This window comes from Ornithorhynchus anatinus, chromosome 8, assembly GCF_004115215.2.
Source record: "Ornithorhynchus anatinus isolate Pmale09 chromosome 8, mOrnAna1.pri.v4, whole genome shotgun sequence".
NCBI lineage: Eukaryota > Metazoa > Chordata > Mammalia > Monotremata > Ornithorhynchidae > Ornithorhynchus > Ornithorhynchus anatinus.
The window spans coordinates 21,858,244-21,878,866 of record NC_041735.1 but is presented as its reverse complement, the minus strand read 5'-3'; the positions used below and the strand labels follow the sequence as shown (position 1 = coordinate 21,878,866).

At 43.8% G+C, this 20,623-nt stretch overlaps 1 protein-coding gene and 1 non-coding gene across 5 annotated transcripts in view; one reads left to right on the top strand and one right to left on the bottom strand.

Annotated features, from left to right (window-relative positions):
- Nucleotides 1-20,623, top strand: part of TOX2 (TOX high mobility group box family member 2) — a 272,741-nt gene that overhangs the window by 173,018 nt on the left and 79,100 nt on the right. For 3 of the 4 annotated variants that reach the window (XM_029070759.2, XM_029070761.2, XM_029070762.2), the window contains exon 3: nucleotides 12,692-12,937. The exons of the other annotated variant lie outside the window; for it this stretch is intronic. In XM_029070759.2, coding sequence (XP_028926592.1) covers nucleotides 12,692-12,937 — 246 coding nt within the window. The remainder of the gene's footprint in view (nucleotides 1-12,691; nucleotides 12,938-20,623) is intronic. 4 annotated transcript variants of the gene reach the window in all.
- On the bottom strand, nucleotides 11,250-11,322 carry TRNAK-UUU. The gene has a single exon. It is a non-coding gene; the product is annotated as a tRNA-Lys (tRNA).

Sequence of the window (20,623 nt, the reverse complement as noted above, 5' to 3'; positions counted from 1 at the left end):
GGTCCTCTGACTCCCGGGCCTGTGCTCTATTCACTAGGCCACGCTGCTTTTCTACTTGCTTAGAGGCGGCCACAGCCCTACCCGGGAACAGCCGTGAAAGCCAGGACTCTTTCTCTAGGAGAATTCTAAATCCTCCATGCAAGAGAAATGTTACGTCGTTTGAAAATGGGAAGAGAAGATTGATCATACTGAGTGGCACTCTTTCCACTTTGGACACTACTTAAGTGCTTCTTAGTCATTCTTTAATACATAAACAGCCTAGCTGTTCTCAGGGATGACTCGGTTTTGACCCGCAGGTAGTACATTACTTAGAAGTCTACCGGGTATAGTTTGTTCAAATAGCTGGACAAAATAATGGAACTCGGTGGGGAGGGGGAGTTTCAAATGAAGACATGCACAGCACATTGGTCCGACTCGAGATGTGACTTGGCTGCAGAAGTTTCTCATTCTGTTCTTTTTAAAGAATTCGCCGGATGAACAAAGCCGAAATACGTAATGTTCCTATCATGTGACAACAATACTTGAAATAATTGGTAAATGGCTCTTAGGGATTGAAATGCAGCGGGAACAAATCTAAGTTCGCCTCTGGATAAAAACTTTGGGTGAATCGGAGATGCATCTGCTCCGAAAGAAAAGTGCACGTCTCTGGAATTCACACGGCCGTTGCTGATGCTGATAACTTTGGTGCTTCTGCACCAGTCTTCAGATGAAGAGTTCAGTGATATGCTTAACCCCGTCAGGCCAGATAGTTCCATACTCTGTGCTGAGTGCTCGAGCACATATAAGATATTCAGAGAAGACACAGTGCCTGTCTCACATGGGCCTCACAATCTAAGCAGCAGGGAGAACGGCTGTTGAATCCCCATTTTACAAGTGAGGAAACTGAGGCACCGAGTCGGTTAATCGTATTTGTTATTGAGCGCTTACTGTATGCGGAGCACTGTAGTAAGCCCTACAATGCAACAATAAACAGACACATCCCCAGCCCACCGTGAGCTTAGAAGTCAAGTGACTTGCCCAAGGTCCCATAGCAGGCAAGTGGCGTAGCCAGGATTAGAACCCAGGTTCCCTGACTCCCAGACCCATGCCTTTTCCACCAAGCCACACTCCATTCGAGTCCTCCATGAGCCTCCACGGCCCAGTTTGGGGGACCACTAAAGAGAGGGGGGAAAGCCTCTGGGGGGATAATTATTTCTCAGTTCCATCTTCTCTTCTCTTGCTCATCGCTTTGGGTGGTTTATTTCTATGAACGTCTGTCTCCCCCTCTAGACTGTAAGCACACTGTGGGCAGGGAACGTGTCTTCTAACTGTTGTGTTGTACTTTCCCAAGTGCCTAGTACAGTGCTCTGCGTACAAGGTAAACCCTCAATGAATACCAGTGTGGATTTAAATTCCCATTCCTTCTCGCTGGCTGTAGGGTCCACCCAACATCACCTCCTCAGTTGTCCTCCACCCTGCCCATCACAGGGAAAAGAGAGGGAAGAACTATAACTATTCTGTGGGTCCCAGTGTTGGGTTCTATTGGGAGGGAGGTGCGTGTCTCCGTTTCACCACCTCTTAGCCCCCGAAGACCCGAAACACGGTGTTGGACATTCAGGTGTACCCTAAACCCTGCGGAAAAGCAAGCCCAGACTTTGACTAGGGCTAGAATCGAAATGAAAACGTTGGAGGTTTGCAGCCAATTCCTATTTTTCCGCTTCTTCATTCCTACGGGGATCGACCTCGAAAATTCATTTCTTGGCTTTGTTCACCTGGGGACTGTAGGTCTCTCTCTCCCCTTCCACAAGAGGATAAAGTAGTGTTACTAATCCTTCATATACCTGGGCATCTCTTGCCGGGGCATGTATATCTATCCACAGAGCAACTGTAACCTTTTCCTGAACCAGAGAATTTCCTGAACAAGAGTCCTTGGGGACTAATGTGGTCTTTCCTGGATACATTTTTAATAAACAAACCTAATGTATAATTTGACTGCAGCCCATTACATAGCTTCTCTTTATTCTATGGGATAGTAATTCCAGGCCCTTCAAAAACAGTAACTCACCGAGCAGTGAGAATAAAAATGACAGCAAACAGAAAACTGATGGGGGTTTTGTTTACAGACCCATCTCTTGGCCTGGTCTGTGCTGGTTTTCAGTGCTCATTATAAATAAAGGCCTCAAAAAGATATTAAATCTCTTTTTTCAAAAGTCTAATTGTAACTATATTTTTGTTTTTCATTTTGGTTTATGTTCAGAACGCACCTTTTTTTTTCCAGAGACATTTTTATTCCAGGAAAATGACAGGCCAACAAGAAGCCATAATTGCACTGATTTTCAGAAGTGCTGCGGTACTACTACAGATCTGATGTACTGCAAGACATGAATCAGAAAAATTCTATTAAAAATCTCTTGAATGGCTGACACAGGAGTATTATCCAAGATGATTAATTTGACTTGGTCATTATGAACACAGACAAGTCTGACAAAATTGCATTTCATTCCCCACTGAATTCATAAAATCACTATACACATAATAAGAAGCTATAGTTCTTTGCTCTTCTCTGTATCTGACAGGATTTCAGTTTTGGATAAGATACTTTTTTTTTTTAAGGACAGGAGGGAATGAAGGCAGTTGAAAAATCCACCCTAGGTTTCTTTTGCCTACAGTCTCCTCTGCTGGATTTTTAAACTGTTTTAAACAGAACAGTAGGGGTGTAGCGTGACTCTCGGAAAACCACTCATAATAGACATTGCATTTTGATTGTCTGTCACAGTGATGGTGGAATAATAAGATGAACTCAAACTCTTGAGGGGAGAGTTTCCTCTTTGGGTTTTCACATTTTGGTGCCATTTAAATATGTATTTTTAAATTTAATCATTTCCCCTCCCGTTGTCCTTTCCTTCCTCTCCTCCCCTTCTTTCTCTCTCCTTCTGTTTCTTTCTCTCTCCCTCTTACTCTCTCTCCTTCCCTCTTACCACTCTTCTTCTCCCACTTCTCTCCTTTCTGTTCCCACTCCTTTCCTGCCTCCCCATCTCCAATTCTTTCTCTATTTCTCTCTCCCTCTCTTCTGTCCCCTCCACTCTGGTATTTGGATTGTCCTCACTTCCTGACTAGAGCTCCATCCAGATTTCATTTAGGAGACACTGCATGTTTTAAATGCATGATTAACAAATATCGTGTATAAAAAAATGGCCACTCAAATGCTAGACCACAATGATTACTGTCTTCCAGCCCCGTATTCTTTCCACCGGGCCCATCAAACAGTCGATCATTTTTACTGACTATGCAGAGCACTGTACTAAGTGCTTGGAAGAATACGATTCAACAGAGTTGGTAGACAAATTTCCAGCCCACAAAGAGCTTACAATCTAGAGATGGAGACAGACATTAAGGCCAGGGTGCCTCCCTAAACTTCCATGTCTTAAATCATGGTTTTGCTTTGCTCTTGGTCCTGTCCACTTTCTCCACATCCTGCTTAAGGCAGCCCCAGTAAGGGTCTGATGAAGTCGAGCAGAGGAACGACCTCCTAACTCTTGTATATCCTACCCCTCGCTTCCTTCCTACTACCGTCCTGGCTGTTTCAGCAGCAGGGCCTGGTGGAAAGAGAACGGGCCTGGGAGCCAGAGGGCCTGGGTTCTAATCCTAAATCCAGCCCCTGCCTGCTGGGTGGCCTTGGGTAAGTCGTTTCACTTCTCTGTGCCTCATCGGTAAAATAGGAATGCAATACCAGTTCTCCCTCCTGATTAGACTGCGAGCCTCATGTGGGTCAGGGACTGTGTCTGACTTGCTTATCTTAATGCAGTTCTTAGCATGTAGTAAGTGCTTAATAAATACCATGATTATTATAATTGTCAGCACTAAAGTGCTGTCTCGAATGCAGTTTGTGGTTGACTGTCACTCTCTCCTCTCCCTTCACCTATTCATTTTCTCACTCTGTGGGGCCTAGCCAGACTAGGTTCCCATTAAAATCAATGTCAGTCAGTAGAATTTATTGAGAACTTACTGTGTGCAGAACCCTAGACTAAGCATCTGGGAGAGTACAATACAATAGAGTTGGTAGACATGTTCCCTGCCCACTACAGACTTACAGTCTAGAGGAGGAGGCAGACAATAATATAAATAAATAGTATTTTTTAGAATATTTGTTAAGTGCTTACTGGGTGTCAAACACTGCTCTAAATGCTGTGTTAAAGTCAAGTTCCTTAGGATGGACACGGTCCCTGTCCCACATGGGGTTCACAGTCTAAGTAGCGGGGACAACAGGAGAACTGAGGCACAGAGAAGTGAAGTGTCTTGCCCAAGGTCACCCAGCAAGCCATTGGCAGAGCCGGGGTTATTCATTCATTAAATAGTATTTATTGAGCTCTTCCTGTGTGCAGCGCACTGTACTGAGCGCTTGGAAAGTACAGTTTAGCAACAAAGAGAGACAATGCCCAGAAGGGGCTAGAAGGGGGGAGACAGACATCAAAACAAATAAACAGGCATCAGTAGCATCATTGTAAATTTTATATATATAAATATTAGAACCCAGGCCCTCTATGTCCTGGGCCCATGTTCTCTCTATTAGGCCATGCTGCTTCTCCATAATATATGGAGATGGACATGAGTGCTGTAGGGCTGAGGGTGTGATAAGTCCCAAGTGAACAAGACGTACAGATATAAATGCATAGATGACAAAGAATGGAGAGGGAGTTGGGGGAAAGGGGAATCAATTAGGGATTGACTTACTGATGAGGTAACTGAGGCACAGAGAAGTTAATTGATTTGCCCAAGGTCACACAGCAAGCAACTGGCCGACCCAGGATTACAACCCAGGTCCTTCTGACGTCCCAGGCCCATGCTCTGTCAAGTAGGCCATGCTGCTTCCCTAGCATAATCTTTAGTTGGGACCAGTTCGGCGGGCCCACCCATTTTAGGGTGGTTTTAGAAATGGAGAGAGTCGCGTGGGCAGTCCACGAGGTAGGCAGGTGCACTGAAGCACCCTCAGGTCAATATTGTAAGGGGAAATAATTGCTGGTGTCAGAGGGAGCCCCTCCTGTCGATCACAGCGATGTCTACTACTGCAGTGATGTCTTTGATGTTGGAATTTCAAAAGATTCTGGGAGGAAACTGTTCTTGAAAAGTTGAACCTGAGAATTCGGTGGTACATTTGAAGGCCTTCAGAGGAAAAAAAAAGTAGTGTTTTGCTAGATTGTGTGGTTATAGAGAAGACTGGACTTTTAACCCCAATTAAGCAAGGTCCTAGATTATGTGCTTCTGTGGAGTGGACCATTGTTGAATTATTTTAAAACATGAGACTCTCTCTGTGTGTGCTTCTCTTTATGTCTCTCTCTCTTATATCCAGGGTAAGAAAAGACACAAACCTCTTGTGAGAATCAGTTTCCCCATTTGGGCATTGGATATATTATTCTATGTTAAGTCTAAAATAGTTGTTCAGGTCAGCTAGAGAGCTGAGTTTGTATAATTTGCATAAAATTTCATGGGAGTGGGCGCTCTCTTTCAAATATGTAAGGAAAAGATGCAGTGAGAGGAAATCCTACCATTCAGAGTTGCAGTCCAGGACAGGGAGCTTGATTTTCCAGCATGTTTGTTTTGGTTTGTTTTTATGGTATTTATTAAGCACATCTATGTTCTAAGCACCGTATTAAGTGATGGGGTAGATTCAAGGTTGGACCCAGTCCATGTCAGTCAGTCAAGCATATTTATTGAGCACTTACTACGTGCAGAGCACCGTACTAAGTGCTTGGGAGAGTAAAATATAGCAACATAAAAGACACATTCCTTGCCCATAACGAGCTTACAGTTTAGAGGATGAGCTTCTGGATTGTCCACTAGGTCATGGCATATACTCAATATCTCCATTTCTAGCTCAGAATTCCACATGGGCAGAGGGAGATAACATTTTCTGTATCGTTAGCCCCTGAGAGTGAAGGATGGAGTATTTAGTGGTAGCTGATTCATCTTGGACAGACCAAATCACTCCTCTCTCTTCCCACCAGTCCATCCCATCTGAGTGTGGTTTCCTAGGCCCCAGTGTCTGGAATTCTCCCTCCTCCTCCCATCATTGACACAGATCCTGAAATCCACCTCCTCCAAGAAGCCTTCCATTACCAACTGTAGAGGAGGTAGAGCAGTTTCCTCCTGATGCGAGGTTAATCTGGGAAGGCTTCTTGGAGGAGGTGTGATGTTAGTAGTTCTTTGAAGATAGAGAGAGGGTTGGTCTGTCAGATATGAAGGGGGAGGGAGTTCCAGACAAGTGGGAGGACAGGAAGGAGAGAGATGATGTTGAGATAAAGTGACTAGGTTAGTATTACAGGAGAGAAAGGTGTGAGCTGGGTGTAGTGGGACATCAGCAAGGTTAGATTCCATTATAAGCTCCAGAGGGAACAGGGACAGGGGCCATGTTTGCTGAACTTGCCTATTTAACTCTCTGGGCCATCCTGTTGGCAGATAGATGCTTAATGTGTACCCTTTGATGATGACAATGTCCAACCTTAGATAATAGTAATGATAATAATTCTGGTGTTTGTTGAGTGCTTACTGCGTGACAAGCACTGTTCTAAGTGCTGGGGTAGATACAGGTAATCAGGTCAGCTACAGACCCTGTCCCACAAGGGGCTCACAGTCTTAATCCCCATTTTCAGATGAGGTAACTGAGGCTTAGAGCAGTGAAGTGACTTGCCCCATATCACACAGCAGACAAGTGGTGGAGCCAGGATTAGAACCCATATCCTCTGACTCACACGCCCATGCTCTTCATCCACTAGGCCATGCTGCTTAGATGTGTTTCAGGTTAAACCCGTACCAAATCACGGCCATATCCCCAACATTTTCCCCACACGCAAAATACCACTTGACCCATGTTTTACACAAAGTTAATGCTTAGTAAATGCTGTTAACCGTGGTCATGGAGATGAGAATGATGATAATGGCGATGAGGAAAATGCACTCAGAGATGGAAGATTTTTCCACTTAAAGAAAAATCCCTAATTCTGAACTAAGATAAACACAAATGTGCTTATCTTCTCATCTGTGCTTCCATGAAGCTTTTTTTTTATTGTGTATTAAGAAGCTCACATCCACCTCTAAATCTCCTTCCAGATGATTGATTGATCTTTGTTTATATAAACCCGATATTAGCCTCACCTAGGAGCACAGGTAGTTCGGAATCTGAACCCACCAAGCCAGAATAGATCCATAGGAATGAAAGTTGATCGTATTTCTGTATTCTGGGTACAGGAAGAAATATTATTAGGAGTATTGAGGTTTTCAGAGTCTAGATTGCATTTACAATTCTGCATAGAGCTGACAGTGTTTAATAAAAATGACACTTTATCTGGGCTTACCTTATTAAGTTGAACACACTGATGAAAGGGATCCAGATGAAAAACAATCCATCTACATTTTCTATTTAGGATCGTCACATCTGCGGATGTAGGATGGTAGAATAACGTACTCTAAGGAGCCTCTTGAATGGAGGAACCGACGATATTTGCTCTCTTCCCCTCACGTCCCCCCCTTTCTCTTGCGAGTTGATAGGGGAGCCATCTTGCATGCCCCCGGGGGGTACCCACTCCCAGAGTGGCAAATCTCTCCAACTGATCGATCAATAATAATGATAATAATTGTGGTATTAAGCACTTGGTTTGTGCCAAACCCTCTATTTAGATCGGGGGTAGATGCAGAATAATCAGGTCCCACAAGGGCCTCACAGTCTAAGTAAGAGGGAGAAGGGAGCTTCCCCTCTAGACTGTAAGCTCACTATAGGCAGGGAATGTATCTACCAACTCGGTTATAGATTTTATAGTTAGAGAAGCAGCCTGCCTTAGTGGAAAGAGCACGGGCTTGGGAGTCAGAGGTCGTGAATTCTAATCGCCGTTCCATCACTTGTCTGCTGTGTGACTTCGGCCAAGTCACTTAACATCTCTGTGCCTCAGTTACCTCATCTGTAAAACGGGGAGTAAGACTGTGAGCCCCACGTGGGACAACCTGATTATCTTGTATCTCCCCCAGGGTAAGAACAGTGCTTAGCACATAGTAAGCATTTAACAAATTTCATCATCATCATTCTTATTATTATATCTATATATGGGCCAAACGCAAAGTATATTTAAGGAAGTTGATCCATAGAACCGCTGCCTTGACTCTAAATCTAACCTAGAGGCGGAGTGCGTTCTCGGTTGATGTAACGACTCCATGTACAGTCGTCTTTGTTTCTCCCCCACCCTTTCCCCAGATACGATCACGGATGAAAAGACTTAAGACTTTTAAGCAGAAAGCAGGATCCGCTAAGATCCTTTTTGCATTTTTTTTTTCCCAGTTGCCAGGCGGTTCTGCCTACCGTAGACCCGATATTAAGGTCACTGTGCTGAATTGTTAATAAAAATGATTGGAAAGCACTTTGCAGATATAAAGTGCTGTAGAAGGGCTAAGTACTCATAATAATGTGGTTCCATATAAAGTTTTTATTGTGATGATTTGGGAGTAAGTAGATTAGATTACTGCAGCTGCGTCACTACCCTCCGACGCTCTGTGAGTAATGCTGTCATCCTAAACTCGGAGCTATAAAAAATTTATACCGGACCGTTACATACGTACAGAGCAAATGGAGTCAGCCTTGGCTGAGAGGATGTGAATGTTTCCAGGTGTAAAGCTTGATTGTGTTGATTGGGTATTGTCTAATCCGATTTGGATGGCGTGCAGCTTTGATCCTAATTTTGATGTGACTGCCTACTACTTGAAATGATTTGCAAAGCATTATAATTTGAAACAATTCTTTTTGCCTCCACTGAATAGAGAGAGATTCTCCTAAAACAGAAATGTTCAGTTTGTGAACCGAGTGACAGGTTTACTTTCTTTTCATATTCAAAACAAAACAGCCTGAAAGCTGTAAATGCTCAGTTCTGCAGTGGTGCGACAGGCATGATACCTGTATCATGGAGAAGAGCTATAGGAGACTGAACGGACTTTGCATAAATGTCCTAAGTAGTGCAAAGCCACTTACTGTGGGGCCCGATCTAGAAATGCGTTTGTTTGAGGGACAAGTTTCCTGTGCCCTGATTTATTCAAATCCTCCCCGATCCCATAAAACAAAATCCTCTTGAAGTATCTAGAAAGGAATCAGCCGAGCTCTTCTCGAACCGATGCCTACTCTGTTCCCTCCTAGTGAAAAGGGATTACGGGGGTCTGTTAAATGCAGTAAGTCTGCCAGGCATTCGATTCGATAGCCCTAAGATTGGGTGCCAATAAAGCGCATCTGGTCTTTTCAGCAGATACCTGAGAAAAAAGCGGTTAACCGAACCGGCAGATGGGAATATCGGTGTTCGAGTAACTGGGTTGGGAGGATACGTTCATTAGCGTCCCCTTCCCAGTCCTTAGACAAAGTTCAGTCAGTCGACCGTGTTTATCGAGCACTTACTGTGTGCAGAGCACTGTGCTAACCTCTTGGGAGAGTACAGTAAAACAATGCATAAGATGCATTCACTTCCCACAAGAAGCTTACCGTCTGGTGTAAGTAAGCAATAATCAAGATGCCCAAGAAAGGAAAAATGAGATTCTGGCCCCTCCTCAACTAGTGTTTATTCTCCTGCCCGTTCTAGGAGACGTTTTTATTTTATTTTTCATTTTGAAATTGGTGAGATGAGAGACAAACCCCACTCGCGAGCATCGCATTGCGAGTGACACACAAATGAAAAAGTTATTTGCGGGACCCAAGACCCAATAATTGTGATATTTGTTAATGCTTACTATGTCCCAAGGCCTGTATTAAGTGCTGGGTTAGACACGAGATCATCAGGTCCCACGTGGGGCTCGCAATCTAAGTAGGAGGGAGAATAGGGATTGAATCCCCTTTTACCGGTGAGGGAAATGAGGCCCAGAGAAGTTAATCAGCTTGCCCAAGGCCACAGAGCAGGCAGGTGGCAGAGGTGGGATTAGAACCCAGGTCCTCTGATTCCCAGGCTTGTGCTCTTTCCACCAGGACACACTAAAAACCCAAGGCCAAGACAATACAGGGTTCTTTGTTTTGTTTTGTTCATTAATGGTGTTAATTAAGCACTTACTATGTGTCAGGCACTATTTTAAGCACGGGAGAAGATACAGGATAATCAGGTCCAACACAGGCCCTGTCTCAAATGGGGCTCACAGCCTAGGTAGGAGGGAGTACCGGTATTGAATTCCCATTTTACAGTTGAGGAAACCGAGGCACCGAGAAGTCAGGTGACTTGCATGGTCACACAACGGGCAAGCGGCAGAGCTGGGAAGAGCGTTCGGGTCCTCTCACTCCCACGCCCAGGCTTTTACAGCTAGGCCACACTGCTTCTCCCAGCCTCCCTCCTCCACGGCTCCCCTCTCTACGCTTCTGAGAATAATAGTAAAAATAATATTGCTGCATTTACTAAATGGTTACCATGTGCCAAACCCTGAGGTAGAAGTAGTAATTATAGTAGTAGAAATGGCAATAGCGGTAGTAATAATAATAATAATGTGAGGCACTTACTATCTGTGAAGCACTGTTCTAAGCGCTGGGGGGAATACAAGGTGATCAGGTTGTCCCACGTGGGGCTCACAGTCTTCATCCCCATTTTCCAGATGAGGTAACTGAGGCACAGAGAAGTTCAGTGACTTGCCCAAAGTCACACAGCTGACAAGTGGCGGAGTCAGGAGTCAGAACCCATGACTTCTGACTCCCAAGCCCGGGCTCTTGTCATGAGCCACACTTCTAGTAGGTAGTAGCAGTGTTTATTGAGTTCCCTCTTGACATGGTACACTGTGCTAGGTGCTTGGGAAGTGCAGTATAACAAAGTCACACATTCCCTGCCCTCAAAGCTTTACATTCTAAGGGGAAGACAAACATAAAATATTTACTAGAGGGTCTGAAATGAATACATCAAGCAGATATAAATGCTTCAATCAGTCAGTGGTATTCAGTGAGCACTTACCGTGTCAGAGCACGGTATTAAACTCTTGGGAAGTACAGTACAATAGAATTGGCAATACTATTAATAATTGGTGTATTTGTTAAGCAATTACTATATGCCAGGAACTGTTTTAAATGCTGGGGTGGATCCGAGCAAATTGGGATGGGCACAGTCCCTGTCCCACATAGGGGTCACAGTCTCAATCCCCGTTTTACAGATGAGATAACTGAAGTACAGAGAAGTTAAGTGATGTGCCCAAGGCCACACAGCAGATAAGAGGCAGAGCTGGGATTAGGACCCAACCTAATCCACTATCCACTACCCCATGCTGCTGGTATACAAGAACTATACCCAACGTGGGGCTCGAACCCACAGCCCTGAGATTAAACGTCTCATGCTCTACCGATTGAGCTACCCGGGAATACAATTTGTCAAGCGCTTACTATGTGCCAAGCACTGTACTAAGCGCTGGGGTGGATACAGGCAACACTCCCTTTACACAAGGAGCTTACTGTTAACTGGGAGAGACAGACTTTAAAATAATTTTCAGAGAGAGTAATGGCAGAGTATAAGGATGTGGGCAGGAAATGAGACTGTTTACTGCTGTATTGCACTTTCCCAAGTGCTTAGTACAGTGCCCTGAACTCAGTAAGCGCTCAGTAAGTATGATCGAATGAATGAATCTGTACATAAATTCTCTGATGGGCTGGAAGTGGGGTTAATATCGTGTGTTCATAGGGTACAGATCTGAATACAAAGGCAACATAGAAGGGAGGACCAGTAGTGGGAAGGACAAAAAAGTGAAATGAAGGAGGGTGTAAATAAGTACTAAACTTGGTTGAAGGGATGATGTGGCTCAGGGTAATCATGGAAAGCTTATCGGAGGAGGTGGAATTTTAGGAAGGCTTTAAATGTGCAGAGAGCTGGGGTCTGTCAGATATGGGAAGGGAGAGGGGAGGGGAGGAGTTCAAAGTGGGGGGGGAAGCAGCATGAAGAGAGAAACCCTGGAGAATCCAGAGTGAAGTTCAGCTAAAAGTTTGGCTTGGGAGGAACAAGGGTAGCAGATGCAAGTTTATCAGATTGGACCCAAGTACTCTGTGACCCAGTCTCATGTTTTATTCAGAGCACTGAGTTTCTACTGATTGCCCTAGTAGGCCGGTCCCAAAGCCAGATCTAGCAAAGAAAGGAGGATATTTAAAGCAAGCATCCAGATCGCTCATTTTGTGCCCAACCTCATTTTTAATCAGAATTACACCTACCGTTAAGGCAAGGGTGGGGTTTCTTTTGAACAATTGGAAGAATAGCCTCACTTCTCAACTTCCCTAAAGAATGTGCCAGCTTCACCAGTTAATTAGTAGACAGAGACCCCGGCGGGTTAGTTATTATTTTTTCCCCCAGGGTCACAGAGAATAGAATCCTCAGGGCATAGGTGTGTGTATATACTTGTGAACGCCCCACAACATCTTCCAATCAGTGAGTAGTGCGACTGCCTTGAACCGACCCATTGAGATGGAGTTTTAGGAAACATTGGCTAAGAAGTAACTTTCCCCTGTCCCTTTCCTGTTCCAAAGACACTAAGGTGGTGAAAATGACAGGAGAGACTTTGAAAAATCGGTGTTTGGGACCCAAGACTATCCTGTTGCTAACCCTGGGAAACAATGGTCTTAGACGAAAGAGTTCACTCAATGGTTAAGAGAAATACAATTTCTTTGTGTTGTAAATGTTTTTTTTTATTCTTTTCTAGTAGTAAGGAAGTGATACATTAAGCAAATATCCTTTTAATATTTTAGACTTATAATGGTCAAAGTGAGAATAATGAAGACTATGAAATCCCTCCTATAACTCCTCCTAATCTCCCAGACCCCTCTCTCCTTCACTTGGTGGACCATGAAACCGGATATCCCTCACTGTGCCACAGCCTTCCTCCAAATAGTCTGATACCAGCATATCCCTATCAAAACATGGATCTTCCTGCCATCATGGTATCCAATATGTTGAGTCAGGATGGACATCTCCTCTCCAGTCAACTGCCTACTGTGAGTAACATTTTCTCTCTTTCATTTACCACTGTAAAAATTCACTGTGAACTGTGTCATGAACATCACTCGTAGGCTAAATGTAAATGCTATTCCTGAATATCACCTCCTCGTTAGCCGGAACGAAAGGAGATCGGCTTAATATCTGGTATCTGTTTTGATGGAATCGTCAGACTGTCTTCAGTTTCGGTCGCTTGGACGATCCAATTTGCGACGTTTTAGGAATTTTCTCTTTGTTCTAGTGGATGCCTCGTGGATGTTCTATTGGAGTGGGGGGTCAGAGGAGGAGGGGGGGACTATAGAAGAGCCCATCTGAATGCAGGAACTGTTTATTCTGTAGCTCAGCCATTCACAATAACAGACCCCACTAATCATCAGAAGCGAGGTGGAGAGCTGAACAGTTATCTCCGGAGAATGTCTCATCTTCTGTAGTGTCATCTTTGAGCCCGCAGGACATTTGTGTGTGTGTGTGTTTGTGTGTAGGTAGTCAGTCTGAATCATATAGTTCTACAAACCAAATGGATTCTTCTGAACTGGGTTTTTGTGTCTCTCCCAGCTACTTCCATCTGATTGCCTCCATTGTTCATTCTGCTTTGTCTACTCCCTAGAACTGAAGGGAGTAAGGTTGATTTTTCCATTGGGCAGAAGATGCTCTCATAAAACACATCTGAAACTATAGCCCTGTACAATCTGATTTGGTGAGGCTGTGTTAGTCTATGCCATCTCCTCCACTTTATTCAGTGAATTTAAAATTCAGAGGGAAGCTACCCATTTGATCGAATAGAAGAAATCAAGCTGTGGACCACATGGAAAACTCTCAAGGTCCTGAGAAAAGTGAATCTGTTCCCTGAAATTACGCAGGCCCAGAGAACTAAAATCGGGATCATATTTGCCAGTGGCCCGGTGACCGATCCAGCAGCTGATTCTCTGAGCCTCTTATGGCTTGGAGTTTGGAAAATAATGGAAAAGGAAAAACAAGGAAAAAATAAGAACCAAAAAAACCTTAGGTCCCAAGATAAATCAGGGGGAAAATGTTTACATAATCAGAATGATTTGCAGGCTTTCAGCCATCATATTGCAAGACTTCTTTCTTGGATTAAAGAATGGAATAAAAATTAATAAGGAAATTGTTGAATTCTATTTTCCCACTTAGCATATCTATCTATTTCACAATGCCAGTTGAGTTTATCTCCTCTCTCTAATTCTACTAGACTTTCACAGATGCCATTTGAATGCATCAGTAGGGAATAGATTCCATTTTGCTTGGTTCACATACAACGTGAATGCCATTAAGGCGAACTGGTATTCTGTTTTCCTTTTTGTGAAACCAAAATATTTACAATAACCAGCATAGTGTCCACAGAGAAGAATGTCGCCTGTACCTGCGAGAAACAGGTAGGGGAATTTCATTAAATTGTACGCGATTCTTAAGAGAAGAAGGCAGGTGTGATCCAGGGGTCCGAGGAGAGAAATTTATGAGGGCCCTGGGGAATTCTGGTAGACACTTTCTTTTCCAAAACAGACATTTTGAGGGATTAAGCAGTGAGGGCACAAAGGAAATCAGTCAATGGTATGTATTGAGCACTTATTGTGTGCAGGACACTGTACTAAGTGCTTGGGAGGGTGCAATACTACACACACCTACACAGGCACACACACACACACAATACAATGCCACTCTAGATAGAGCATGTGTTTGTATTCAATATAAAATGTATCTACTGTATCTACTATAGAGAGTGCAATACAATATATGCGTATGTAGAGAGCATATTGCAATACTATTTATACACACACTTGCAAACACAAACACACACACACACACAGAAAATTCAATTCCACCCTAGATGGGTATAGATATGCATTCAATATACAATATATCTATTTTATTGCTCTCTCTATATATCCTGTAGAGAGTGCAGTGCAATATATAGGTATATTGGGCATACAAAGTGCAATACGATATGTAAATTTTATACATAATGTGTACACACAGACATATATTTGATGGTACTGGTTAAGCACTTACAATGTGTCAAACTCTCTTGTAAGTGCTGGAGTAGGTATAAGTCAATTTGGTCAGACACAGTCCCTGTCTTCCATGAGGCTCACAGTCTCAAGTAGGAGGGAGAACAGGTATTGAATCCTCATTTTACAGTTGAAGAAACTGAGGCACAAAAGTGAAGTGACTTGCCCAAGGTCACATAGCAGACAAGTGGCAGAGCCGGATTAGAGTCCAGCTCCTCAGACTCGCAGACCCATGCTCTTTCTACTGGGCCAGGCTGCTTCTCTAGGTATGCCTTATAAGGTAGCATCGTGTTAGCTGATTTGCAATAATAATAGTAATTATGGTATTTGTTAAGCGCGTACTATGTGCCAAGCATTGCTCTAAGCGTTGGGATAGATACAAGGTAAAAGAGTTGTCCCACGTGGGGCTCACAATCTTAATCCCAATTTTACAGGTGAGGTGACTGAGGCACAGCAAAGTTAAGTGACTTGCCCAAGGTCACACAGCAGGCAAGAGGCAGAGCTGGGATTAGAACCCATGACCTCTGACTCCCAAGCCCGTGCTCTTGCCCCTAAGCCACGCTGCTTCTTAATGATCAGTCATGGTTGAGAAATACCCAAAGACTGGTTGATACAGACTGACTGCACAGATCCCAATAAGACTTTCACCTTGTAATTCAGGAAAGAGCAGTGGGGTTTCAGCTGAATTATTCAGATTATTGCACACTAATCTACTTGTATTGGGCTGTGTAAACTGAAACCTTTCTTTTCTTTAAACCCCTTGATTGCCCGCAATTTGGAGAGAGAATGGAAGTGAGCATTTTCTGTTTTTGAGGAAACATTGTTGGGGAGAATATTTTACTAAATTAAATATGCTTAAGGCTTCTTTTTTTCAGTCTTAGCTGATTAAACATTCATTTCCAAGACAAAAAGAGTCAATTTGGTATGAAAGATATTTTTTTCAAGTTTAATTTAAAGCACTGCACCTCAATATGACCCCTATTTTCATAACTCGATAATTTTATCCTGTGTTGATTGTCTCATTTTGAAAGGAGATATTGCACTTATAAATCAGTTTCTAAAATACCCCAAGAAACCAGGAAGAGTGGAATGTATTATGCAGCTTCTGTTATGTCTGAAATAATTTATTTTTGAGTAGTCCTTGGGAAATGTTCTCTTTCTTATTTTATGGTTCTGTTTTACAAATGCAACATCACCACAATAAATCATGACGAAGCTGCGGGAGATAAGGGGCTTGGGGTTCTGTAAGCGGAGAACAGAAAGAAAATCCCTTGGCTCCTGTTACGTACAACAAAGAAATATCCAACTTCACCGCATTTTCTTTTCTCTTCGTTTTACTCTCACCGGGAACCAGAAAGGGTGGATCCACGTGAAACAAAGCAAACTATGTGGGTAACTCAAGCAGAAATCTCCACTTTTTCCTCACTTGCCCTCAGAAAGCAGGGTGGGCGGGATGAGGAGGGTAATAGTGGCTTCGCCATCCTGGCTTGCGGAAAATTTTCCAAGGTGAAGCGTTTACCCAAGGCTCGGAGATGTATGGGATCAGATAAGGGAAGGTATAGGCGAAGATGGCCACCTCATCATCAGCCATTGGGGAACTCATTTTATGGCGGCCTTGAGGAGAACGAGGGATTCGATAAGCATACCTGGGCCTCAGATCAAGGCCGTGGAATGCTTCCCGGTGCTCTTGATGCTACGTGACGACATGGGAATCTGAGAGCTAGCCAACTCTGCCCTGGAGTACATCCACCTGATCAATTTGGAAGGAAATGAGCCCATGTCTCAGATCCAGACAGGGCAAGTTGGGGGTCCTCTTTGACTGGGCAGCTTTAGTGGCTAGCCCCCGCCATGACCCAAAGTCCATTCTGGTAATAGCATTTAACTTCATTTAGTCCAGCTGCTTTCACCAGAACCCTATGGTTTTTGACGTCTTAAAACTGCCTTGAGATGTGGAGATGAAACCTGAATAAACACTTTTGGGCGGATGGTGTCAATACTCTCCATTGCATTGTAGGCCTCCCTTGCTTAATCGATCAAGAGTGTTTCTTGAGTGCTTACAGGGTGCAGAGCACTCTACTAAACGCTTGAAGACTTTAGGCTGAAAAGATTTTGTAGAGGGTATAGGTGGTTTTGTCCATGTGTTCTACTCTGTATCTGTCTCTTCCAAATACGATCCCAGCCTGAGACTATAAGGGTGAGGTTTGGGACTTTTTATACAGAACAGTGTTGTCCAATTCCCATTTTCCTTTTGTCCACATTGGATACGTGACAAGCCTTTCCAAGAACTGGAGATAGAGGTAGGGAGGTGAAGGAAAGGTCTAAACATAACACAGACTGATCAATCAATCAGTCAACAATATTTATTCCCATTTTACCTCTCTGGCTAATTCTTCTTGATCTTTTTCACTGGCTTTTCTAACTGGAGATCTCATCCATTCCCACGTTTACATGTGGACAACTCCCAAATATCCCTTTCCAGCCCTGACCTCTCCTTCTCTGCAATTCTGCATTTCCTCATGTAACCAGGAAATCTGTACTTGAATGTCCTACTGGCATCTCAAGCTCAATATGTCCAAAACTAAACTCTTATGAATCAATCAGTGATCTTTATTGAGCTCTCACTGTGTGCAGAGCATTGTACTAAGAGCATGGAAGAGTATAATGCACCAGAGACATTATTCCTGCCCCCAAGAAGATTACAGTCTAGAGAGGAGCTTAAGTAGATCTTAAGAGACGCAGGATGACCTAATGTATAGAGCACAGGCCTGGGAGTCAGAAGGACCTTGGTTCCAGTCCTGACTCCACCACTTGGTCTGCTGTGTGACCTTGAGCAAGTCACTTCACTTCTCTGTGCCTCAGTTACCTCATCTGTAACATGGGGATTATGACTGTGAGCCCCATTGGGACAGGGACTGTGTCTGTCCTGATTGCCTTGTCTCTACTCCAGTGCTTAGAACAGTACCTGGAACATAGTAAGCGCCATTTAAAAAAAGTATTCACAACCACCTAAAACACTGAAGTACATATCTTATGACTGTTTTACTTCCTCTCTCTCCAATAGATTAGTGTCTGTGTCTCCCACTAGATTACAATCTCTTTGAGGTAAGATAACTTGTTTGTTAGTTCTGTCATGTTCTCCCAACCACTTAGTACACTTCTCCGCACTCAGTAGTTCTTCAATAATCAACTGACAGTATTTATTAAGTACCTACCATTCCTTCATTCAGTCGTATTTATTGAGTGCTTACTGTGTGCAGAGGACTGTACTAAGCACTTGGGAGAGTACAATATAACAATAAACACACTCCCTGACCACAACGAGCTTACAGAACACTATGCTTAGCCCCTGGGAGAGGTCCATAGAAATAGTAGACTTGATCCCTGACTTCAAGGAATTTACAGGGGAGACAGACACTAAACTCATTTACAAATAGGAGGAAGAAGGGAAAAGGGATGTGTACATGAAATAATGCTTATATAATAGAGTATGTAAGATATGTACGTAAGTGCTACGGGAGGGATAAGATGTGAGGAAGAGGTCGGTGGTGGAAAGAATCAGGGACAGGGGGTAGATTAGCTTGAATAGAACGATTATCTTGTATCTACCCCAGTGCTTAGTACAGTGCCTGGCACCTACAGCAAGCAGTTAAGAAATGCCACTATTATTATTATGATTATGATTATGAATTAAGAGTATGAGCTGGGGTGTAGTGAAAGAAGAAAAAGGATAAATATGAGTGAGGAAGCTGCTGGACTGCCTTGAAGTCAGCGGTCAGGAAGTTCTGCTTGATGTGGAGAGGGATGGGCAGTCATCGGAGGCTTTTGAGAAGTGGGGAGGCATGTGCAACTGATCCAGGAAGAGAGTGAAAAATGGATCGAAGAGGAAGAGATTGGAGACAGGGAGGTCAGGGAGAAGGCCGATGCAGCATTCAAAATGGAATATTACAAATGCCTGAACCAACACGGTGGCCATTTAGATGGAAATGAAATGACAAGGAGTATTGCCCTGTGGAAAGAACATGGGCCTAAAGTCAGGAACTGGTTTCTAATCCTGGCTCTACCGATTGCTTGCTGTGTGACCTCAGGCAAGTCACATAAATTCTCTGTTCCTCCGTTTCCTCAACTGTAAAATGGAGATTAAATCCTACTCCCTCCTACTTAGACTGTGAGCTCCATGTGGGACAGGGACTGTGTTCAATTGGATAAACATTTATCTACCTCAGCACTTTGAACAGTACTTGGCACAAAGTAAGTGCATAACAAATACAAAAAAAAAAAAATGAAAGAGCAGATCTTTGAAAAGTTGTGAAGAAAGAACCAACAGTATATTTTCTGACAGCTTTAATGTGAGTATTGAACAGGAGAGAGGAAGCGAGGATAACGCTGAGGCTTCAGAGACAGAGAAACTGGTGGTCTCGTGGGCTGTCAGAGACCTTCTTTCTCTTCGTGGAGGTCTTGGTCCCAGAAAGTGCTCTAGATAGATCCTCTTTAAAGGAAGAGATGAAAGAAATAGTATTTGTTTGGTTTTTAAAGGTGAAGTTATTTTACCTAGGAGAACTTAAACTTGAAGGCAGAGCTATGACAAAGGGTGGCAATTCTGACTGTGGCTAGGGGAGGAGAAAGAGTGGTGAAGCTATGATGTTTCTGTGATATTACTGCTCAGTGAGAAGGAGAACTCGGGGAGAGGGAATACGTGGGAAAAGAAATGGGGGAGGTGGGGTGTAGCTGCTTCTCCCATCAACACTCATCATTGCTGCCATCACCGCCCAGCCGGATAACAGTCACTCGCATTTATTAAGCTCTTCCTGTGTACAGAGCACTGTACTAAGCTCTTGGGACACATTCACATTCAGACTCATTCCCTGCCCACAGCGAGCTTACAGTCTAGAGACAGCATCAGGGCCAGGAGAGGGGAGGGAAGATGTGGAAGGATCCATTACACTAAGGGTAAGGCTGTCTCCTGAAACCCTTTCGCACGTGTCCCAGAGAGGTTGGTATCCCTCCGACCCTGTGATTTCCCAGTTTTCCCTGTATGTGTAGACATGAGAAGCCAGGAAACCAGGAAACACCTTTCCTATTCAGTCGTTGAAAGTCTCCTGCCCTGCTGAGAGCCCTCCCTCATTTGTTTCTGAAATAGCCAGGTGCCGGGACGGTTTGAGTTCTAAGGTGGACAAGGGTCCCAACCCCAACCAGTGTGGCCCAGCGGATAGAGCACGGGCCTCAAAGCCAGGATGAGTTGGGTTCTAGCCCCAGCTCTGCCACTTGCCTGCTGTGTGATCTTGGGCAAGTCGCTTCACTTCTCTATTCCTCAGTTACCTCATCTTTAGAATGGGGATTAAGACTGTAAGCCCCAGGAGGGACATGGACTGTGCCAACCTGATTAGTTTGTATCCACCCCAATGCTTAGTGCAGTGCCTGGCACATAGTACGTGCTTAACCAATATCTTAAAACAAAAAAAAAATTTTTAAAGGAACACTGAAAACACATTGTTGTTTTTTCTAAAATTCTCCGACTTCATTTGCACGTGGGCAGTGCTTTTATACTAGAAATAACCTCCAGGTACCTCTCTGATCTCTGTCACTATCTCCCCACCATAGAAAGGAGAAGAGAAGGAAACCAGTTTGGCGAAAGTGATGACCTCTCTCTCAGATCTGCAT